General features: G+C 42.8%; 1 protein-coding gene across 1 annotated transcript; it reads left to right on the top strand.

Annotated features, from left to right (window-relative positions):
• The first annotated feature begins 2,565 nt into the window (after nt 1-2,565).
• Nucleotides 2,566-5,120, top strand: LOC148000749 (uncharacterized). The gene is made up of 4 exons (XM_087587026.1): nt 2,566-2,705; nt 3,456-3,615; nt 4,102-4,233; nt 4,675-5,120. Exons 1-4 carry the CDS (start codon nt 2,615-2,617, stop codon nt 4,874-4,876), a joined length of 585 nt encoding a protein of 194 aa, XP_087443152.1. The 5' UTR covers nt 2,566-2,614; the 3' UTR covers nt 4,877-5,120.
• Nucleotides 5,121-9,090: the final 3,970 nt, after the last annotated feature.

The following is a 9,090-nucleotide window of genomic DNA, read 5'->3' as shown; positions in this document are numbered from 1 at the left end:
ACAATAATACCAACCAACTACAGATCTAAGAGACTAAACCACCATTCAAATGGTACACATGGACAGACCCAGGGCTCCAGGAGCATATGTAGAATAGGATTGGCTTGTTGGGCTTCAATGAGAGAAGAAGCCCTTGTTCCTGCGAAGGCTATATGCCCCAGTGTAGAAGAATGTCAGGGCAGTGTGGCAGAAAGTGTTGGGTGGGTGGGAGAATACCCTCAGAGAAACAGGTTGAGGGGGATGGAGTAGGGGGGATATGGGTGTGAAACAGAGAAAGGCTGTAACATTTGAATGTAACTAAAAACATATAAAGAATAAAAAAATTTAAAAGGCATAACAAATGCAAAAGGTTGGGTTGCCATTCCATAGTCGTGATGTGTTTCTTCTGTGAGAGCATACTGGTTAACTCACTTCTCTATGACTGTCTTCTTATTTGAAAGTAAATAATGGGATCATCTGTGGAGTGGTTGGTAAAAATAAAAGCATTGCCTAACATGAATAGGTTCCTCCAGAGCATGTGCTTAACATTCTAGGTATAGAGCAATTAGCTGGGGGGATTAAAAACAAAAACCAAACAAAAACAACATCAATGATTAAAATAAATTTTGAATGCTGGGATTAAGGTGTGTGCCAACTGCGATAGGCTTTGTAGATATTTCTAATAAACAAACACAGGTCCTGTCACAATTCTAGCAGTTGCTAGCAGAGAGAGCTGTGAGGTAGTGTGTTCTTCTGCCTTTCCAAGATACCCCATGGACTCAGGCCTGCATCCAGTGAGCTGGAACGTAGAGCAGCCTAGTTGAAACTCCTGATGTGTTGATTACCTGAGACCATATGAGTTAACTCTCTTTTTCATGCCTGTTTTTCTTATTTGAAAGTAAATAATGTGATCATGTGCGGTGTGGGTGGTAAGAATAAAATCTTTAACATGAAGAATAGGGCCATGAAGAGTGTGGGTAACATTCTAGGTACAGAATAAATAGAGGGAATTACCAAAGAAAACAATGGGAATTCTAACAACAATTGCAAAAAAAGAAGAGAAAAAAGGAGAAAAAAACTTTATGGGTGCTGGGATTAAAGGCATGTATCAACACTGACCAGCATTGTAGGTATTTCCAATAAAATATTAACAAACAAACAACCCTATTATTCTTTTAGCAATTGCATCAGAGAAGACTGAGAGATCGTGTGCTGCTGCCGCCATGCCAAGATTCTGTAGCAACAACTTCCTTGGTGATAGGAGCCTGTATGCAGCAGGCCCCTTGGTGTGCCTGTCATCTCACAAAAAGATGCTTCAGTCATCCAAAAGATTGGACTCCAGTATACTTCAGGCCAGGAAAGAAGCCAGCTAACATGGGTGAAAGAAGAAAGGAAAAATTACATTGGAAAAATCTGTGCCTTATTTGGAAGAAATGACCCTAAACTTCTGAGGCGTCCATCATCTCCACTCCTCTGTTTTGAGCTTTGCATAGCGATGCTTTCCAACTCCAGGTGGGAGTCAGAGGCAGAGCCCTTCCCAGAAAAGACATACATGTTTTTGTCTCTTACATCTGTGAGGTTAGGAGGCGTCATAGCACAGACTGAGCACACCTAGGATAAGAACACAGAAGCCACACATGACAATGCCAAATGGACTTTCCCCTGAACTTATGGACCCACTAAAATTGAGGTTTAACCTGACCTCAGGCCCTTCGACTCCCTCCCCATCCTGCTGATTCTTATGTTTGTTAGGAATAAAGTATCAAGGGGCAACCCCCAATATCCTCATGCCTGGACTTGGAAATTAAGGAAGACAGATATTGGAGAAGTGATGGCTATCGGGCTACAATGGAGGAACACGCAGTCCAGGTTGACCTTTACTCACTGATGACCAATTTAATTGTCTGAGTGTATTTGAGAAAGGGATGATGTCCAACTTAATATGTAAAAGAAGGGACAGAAATTTATGATTTTATATTTGTCCTGTATCTGATCCCCTATATTCCCAATAAAAGGGAGTTTTTATTGCAAGAAGTAGGATTATTAACCATTGACTTTGTGAAATACATGGACGTGTATGTCGAAATAGTCCTGGCTATCAAGGAATGCACAATAAGCAAATATTATTCAGGTTTTATAAAATTAAAAGTATAGGAGAAATATATTGGCCTCTAGGAAACAGGGAAACTTTGGGAATTGGACTGTATGTATGTGCATCGTCTCAGGTGTAGATTTATTATTGATAGAAATCTCCCTCATTTATGGTCCCTAGGGATTTGGGTACTAACAAAAATCTCTTCTCCAATTCAGGGTTGTAACCAACTCTCCCCATCAAAAGCATTGATGACATCCGATGAAGCAGAGAGAAATATCTAACTTTGGAGAAGTTACCAAAGGATATTCCCCGGGTCACAGGAGAGGCTGCAGAAAAGGGCCCCATAGAAATTGGTTGCTTTTGGGAGAGCTGGGTAGCAGGTAGGCCATAGAACTTCCCAGTGACGTCATCAGTAATCTCTTCCTTGGACAATCTCTTGTATCTAAGAGAGCACTAGAATCTTCTGGGACGTCACCAGTGTTGTGGTGACACCAACTGCCTGTGGAATTCTTTCAGTGCCTTTTGGGTTCGCAAACAGGCATGTTTCACCAGCTGCTCAAGCTCGTTCAGAAGGAGAGGGGAGACCAAGGAGAGACCAGACCGAGGCAGAGGAAAGCTGGCCTCCTGTCTTGTAAGTACGGAAGAATGAAATCATTCTGGGGAAGGCACAGTGAGTACTAGGTAGAGTTGGGGAACTTCCTCCAGGAGGCAGGTTTGAGCTGAGCCTTTCAGGAGTCGGCCTTACAAGCAGGAGCCTTGGAATTTGTCAATTGCAGACCAAGAATCAAGAGTCCTGATGATTAATTTGACAGAGAGCAAGGAATTGGCAGGCCTTCAGCTTCTTTTCTATGAGCTTTTTAATTTCTACTGCCAAGGAATGCCAGGAGGAAGCCCTATGAGGATAACAATGTGCCCATTCATGGTTGGGAGTTGAAGCACTTCATCCTTTAGATTCCTGTAGGGTACTAAGTCTGTGATGACAACAACAAGGAAGGATGAACCCCCTAGTCATGAATTGAGGTCTCAAACACTTTGGGCTTGAACACACGATTAGGGTTTGATGGTGCTGTGAACTCCAGGAATGACCTGCTCCACGTCTGATATCTGCTGACAATGTCCCAAATCTTTATGTCTGAGGTAGATTCTATCTTTCAGGATGAGGGATCATGTAATAGTGAGTGAGGCTTATGTATGGCAATGGAGGTTGGGAAGAGGGAAATAGCTTAAGAGTCCACATTAAAGATAGCTTTTCTTCTCTTTCAGGGATTCAACAAGTCTCCAGCCTTTCCTCTCCCTCAACCTCCATTTTGAGACTCAGAATGGTCTTTTCTACCCATGGGCTATCCAATATGTACATTCATTTGTGTTTATCTATCTACAGGGTTTATTCAGAAGGCATCATCAGAAAATTTCATCAGTAACCATGAAAAGCGTATAAAGAAATTGGAGGAACTAAAATCTGAAATCCAGAAGTGTAAAATCGAGCGGGATGAACTTTCTCGAATCCTGGACCTTTATGTCAATGATGGTTTGAACTACAGGTAGTCATTATGCCCTGTAACCTATTGACTGTCTTGTGCTCTCTCTGCTAAGCCAAGAGACATCAAGAAAGTGTTTCATCTCTCATCCTGGACTTTAAGGAGCCTTGGCAGGTGCTGGCCTGTGAGAGAAGCTAGGTGCTGTGTGTTTAGGGTCAACCTCTCTTGTACTTGACCCTGAGCTCCTTGGAGTTGGATTGGATTTTTTCAGCAGCTGGAAGGACCTGGTCACACTTGCTGCATCTAAGTGTGTGAATGAAATGCCTGAATGTCCTCACTCTTACTCTGATTTTGGTCGTTATACACTGATTCTATGGCACCTCCACGATAAAGTTGGCATTCTAATTATGTTTGTATATGGGTTGGTATGTATGGATGGATGTGAAAGTATTTGAATTTTTTATTGGGTATTTTTTATTTACACTTCATCTAATTGTGAAATCATGAGTTCAGACAGTTATTTGTTCCTTGGGTCATGTTCTAACACAGGCTGAGTGTTGAATTGCCAATGCTTAAATCCCAACATGAGATGAGAATGATGGATATGCATAAGATGACCAACTGGATAAGTGATGCCATGGAGAAGCACAAGGAGCTCATGCAAGAGAACAATTCCTACCGGTGAGTCACTGACAGAAAGGAGACCCCAGCACTAGGCGGGGAATACTTCTGTCCAGCTGTGACTTTGAGAAAAGATCTGGGATCCATGAGAAACACATGGGAAGATTGTATAGCTGCTGGGTCTTCTATCAGCCCTCAGAGGGGATTGGCCCTCCACCTGCCAATGGTTTTAGAATACCATGACACATAAGCACCCATATGCAACATTTCCTCTTCTTTGATGTGCATATACCCTCTAGTGTCAGGATTTTCTGATGTACTTTGATTCCCATGGACTGCGGACTCGGGATTTGACCTGCCTCTAATTGGTGCTATCATGCAAACTGTGGCTCTAGTCTGGAGATGCCTGGGGATGGGGCCCTTGAAGGGATGATTGTACTTGCAGGAGTGGCAGGCAAATAGAAACTGCCTGGGATTTACCATTATTTGTTTTTGATTCAGCATCAGAAACTTCCACCTCCTGAATGAATGCAATGAATTGAAGAAGAATGTAAGGATTTTGATGAATGAGAACAGAAAACTGCTGGTGGAGCAGACTGAACTGCAAGCATCCTGTGAGGAGGGAAAGAGGTTCTGTGAGGAGGCCAGCAAGACCATGTACACCGCAGATATTGAATCCTTGTGTCCTGTTACTTTTGAGTAAATCGAATGTATCCTTGTGAATCAAACAGTGATCTCGAACTCGTCACTCTTAAGAACCTTCTTTATTGAGGTGTGATGTAACCATCTGAAATCCCACAGCTCTCAGGCAGAGATGGATCTCTGCATTCTCACAGGGATTGGGCATCATAATTACTTCCCAGTCAGACTGAGATACAAAGACAATTGGACTTTCAGTGTAGATTGTGTGTCCAACTCTGAATACCAACTTCATGATGAAAAAATTATCAATGCTGTATCCTTATCAAATATTTAGTGACCACTAAAATATACTCTTTTGTGGATGAGAGTGTTGAACATATTAATGGAATATTCATCAGGTGTTCTGTAGTATCTCCCAGGAAATAAAACAATATTATAGGGAGTATAGAAGCAGTCATGAAACAGAATTGCTTGCTTTTGGTTTCCTTCAAACATGATATCAATTGTAACTGCACAGAAGAGATAATAAATTGCAAGACCTTTCAGGGGATAGGGTTTTTATGGTTGGTTGTTTTCTTGTTCTTCTTGATTAGGATGATGACTTTTGTTCTTGACAATGTACTATGTTCCATTTGGGATTTCAACTCAAGCAGACCACATAGTTTACAATTCAGTTTCTAGATTTCTTTAAAAGCTGGACAAAATATCCAGGCAAAGGTGCCCTATGAGTTTTCTCCTTTGGTTTTCCCATCTTTGGGTGCTTTTGTTTTTGTTTGTTGTTGTCGTTGATTTATTTTATATTTATGAGTGTTTTGCCTTCTGTAGGTCTGTGCATGCTGTTCCCCAAAGGCCAGAAGGGGTCATTGGGTTTCACCTGGAACTTAAGTGACAGAGGATTGTTAGGTGCCCTGCAGGTCTTTTGAGAAACAAATTCTCAAATGATGAGCCATCTCTCCAGCCCCTACCCTGGACGTTTGTCCTTCATCGTGTTCCTTATTTGTGGCAATGGATCATACCTGAACAAAGTGTTTCTTGAGATATGTAGGGACACATTTATGGGGTCTGCATGCTAATTATCTAAACTTCCAGGCATCTATGTGAAGTTTTAAGTTAGGGTTTCACTGCTGTGAACACATACCATGACTAAGACAAATGTTATAAAGGCCAGCATTTAATTGGAGCTGGCTTAAAGGTTCAGATTTTCAGTTCTTTATCATCAAGGTGGGAGCCTGGCAGCATCTAAGCAGATATGGTGCTGTAGGAGCTGAGAGTTCTACATCTTCATCTGATGTTTGCTAGCAGAATACTGAGTTTCAGGCAGCTAGGATGAGGGTCTTAAAGGCCAGACCCACAGCGAAACACCTGACCCAACAAGGAAATACCTACTCCAAAGAGCCGTACCGTATAATAGTACCACTCCCTGGGCCAAGCATATACAAACCTGCACATTCCACTCTGAGGCTTCCAGAGGCTTCTTCAAACATATGAGACTATGGGGGCCACATAGTGGTGTTTCTGAGACTTCCTTTTTCAATTCAATTTATCTGATTTTCTTAATCTAGGTCTCACGCAGAATCTTCAGACAAGTGCAAAAGGTAACCACATTCTTTACCATAAAATCTCCCCAAAGAGTCTCTAAGCAAATATTGAAATTCTTCACAGTATGCTTGGGACAGAGTCACACAATTTAAACCACTTTCAGTAATAAAGTCTTCCATATTTGTTCTAGGATGGCCCATTAAGCCCTATTTAAAGCATTTCCACAGCTTTCCAGATCCAAAGTCCCCATGAAAGAGCCTGAGTTGGAACAAATCTGAGGCCGGTGGGAAAATTCGACCACCAACCTCTGAGCACAGAAGGACCCCTCCCTTCCAGGAGGAGTAGAGCTAGTGTAGTTCCTGCAACAGCTGCAAACCAGACTGTTGAAAAAGCCTCCTGTGACTCCCCATCCGACTCCCTCAGAAGGTCCCAGAACAGCCCACTGACTGCAAGTCAATTTGGAGGTTGCCTCTCCCCACTGATAGTACCCTATATAGTTACCTTTGTCCAAATTCTGCCCCAATTGTTTGAATTCTACCCTAATTGCAAGTATATAACTCCCTGGTAGACTCTGCTCAGGGACTTCTCTCTCTGAAATGGGATGACCCTGATATTTTGGAATGACTAAACTCTTGCCTTTACATAGATTTCCTCCTCTGTGAGTCACATTTCAGGAGGTTCAGGTAGTGGTTCAATTTGTACCTCATATTTTGTGTATTGGCCAGTAAACTCACCTCTTGGAGGAGACCCACAGGAGAGTGTGAATCGGGGAAGTGACAGCTTGAGCAATGTACCACAGTTGTCTACGTCTCCTCTATCTAGCTTCTTTGTGTTCTGCTTTTGGTTAGATTCATATGTGCAAGCTTAAGGAGGGCTCAGACAGCCTCAGTAACAGGACTTTGATCTGGCCAGTGGCTGGAGCAGATAGCCTGAGTTATCCTGTCCGTGGCATGGACAGGCTGGTCTGTGTACTTCAGCTGTGAAAGAGGGCGCTTTGTGTTAGTTGTTCTTTTGTTTTCTGTGTTCTTGGACTTGAACTGACGAAATTTTTTGACAAGGGACAGGTTGTTAGGACTAATGACCACTTAATGTAACTTAGAGTGGCCTGCGTTTGATGTTAAATGGCCACAGGACCCCCCCCCCAAGGTGTCAGCAGTAGAGGATATAGTGTTTCAGAAGTTTTCCCTCCTCCTCCCTGCTAACACTTCTTTGTCAACTGGAACAAAATCTGAGTCCAGCCTAGCGGTTAGCTCCATCCGTGTTGACAGTGTTAGCTTTGGGGCTGGAGAGATGGCTCAATGGTTAAGAACACTGACTGCTCTTCCAGATGTCCTGAGTTCAATTCTCAGCAGTCATTTGTTGAGTTTCTTTTTCCCTCAGGACCAGCTCCAGGTTTTACATTTCACACCGGTTTATCCCCTCTTCCCCTCTCCTTCTGCCTAGGGCAGACACAGTGCAGTCTGGCATCCAGGGTCCATGACAGGAGAGGCCCCAAGTGGTCATATGTATCCATTAACAGAGTTTGCAACTGACTCCTGCTCACATCTTTTGTTCAGTAAATGAATATCCTTCTTGCCAAGAGAAATGCATGCTCCCTGTCCGAGTAAATGTGGTCTCTGAGTTTTTAAGATGAAAAAGATTTATTTTATATAAAGAAAGGGGGTGCCTCTGGTAGGCTCATGTTGAGGCATCTCTTCCCCTGAGGGACCAGCCACAGGATGGCATAATGTAGAATAAACTGTATTCAGGACATGACACCAACTCCCCCGAAAAGTTCTTACAGGTTCTCTTCACCACAGACATAGGCCAAGAAACTGGCCCTTGGGCCCACAGGGAACCCACCCAGATTGGTTATTTAATGGGTGTAAGGGTTAGGGATCTCCTCCAGATTTGCCACCAGGCTCTGTAAGCAGGTTTAAACAATAATTTGCCAGTGTTTAGATATGATATTAAATAAGAGAAAACAGAGAACTCTAGTACAGGGCTTTCTTCAATTAGTTAGTGCCAAATATTAGATAAAAGTTACAGATACAAGCTAATAAAAGTTGCAGAGATTATAGAAGAGTGCAGATTAGACAAGAAGAATGAATTAGAGCCCCTCTAGCCAACAAAGCCCTGGATCCAGGAGAAAAGACTACCATAGAAATGGCCAATGGCTTATTTATCATAGAAACTGGACACAGTGACAGCAGGATTGCCTGCTTATTATTGTTGCCACAGCATTGTTGGATAAAGATGCGGATAAGTTAACTTTGCGACTCATCTCACACACACACACACACACACACACACACACACACACACACACACACACATCCTGATTGCTGTTCAGTAATGCCTACAGGCTTCATTATCAGACTTTATTAATCTATCTTGGCTTACATATTTTCCAGCCACCCGTTTCCCCGAACCATGCAATTCTGCTGCCCAAACCTGACTTGGACTGTCCACTCCATCAAAGTGATTCTCTTCTGTAGAGACAGAACAGATCTGGTTTATTAACAAAAGCAGCTTTACCCATGAGGGTCAGAGGAGAGCAGAGGCAGTGGTGACACTGGAAATGGAGGTAGTCTGGACTCAGTCTGTTCCTCCAGACACTTCAATTCACAGGGCCAAGCTAATAACATTAACACAAGCCCTCATCATGGGAAAAGAAACCAATGGCTAGAGATAACACATGGGCTAACAAGGCCGCTAAGGAAATAGTCTTAAAGAAAACAGTATCTCTAGATTGGA

Source organism: Rattus norvegicus, chromosome 15 (assembly GCF_021556685.1).
Source record: "Rattus norvegicus strain SHRSP/BbbUtx chromosome 15, alternate assembly SHRSP_T2T, whole genome shotgun sequence".
Taxonomy (NCBI): domain Eukaryota; kingdom Metazoa; phylum Chordata; class Mammalia; order Rodentia; family Muridae; genus Rattus; species Rattus norvegicus.
Note: the sequence above shows the minus strand (reverse complement) of the source record. Positions and strands in the feature narration are given on the sequence as shown.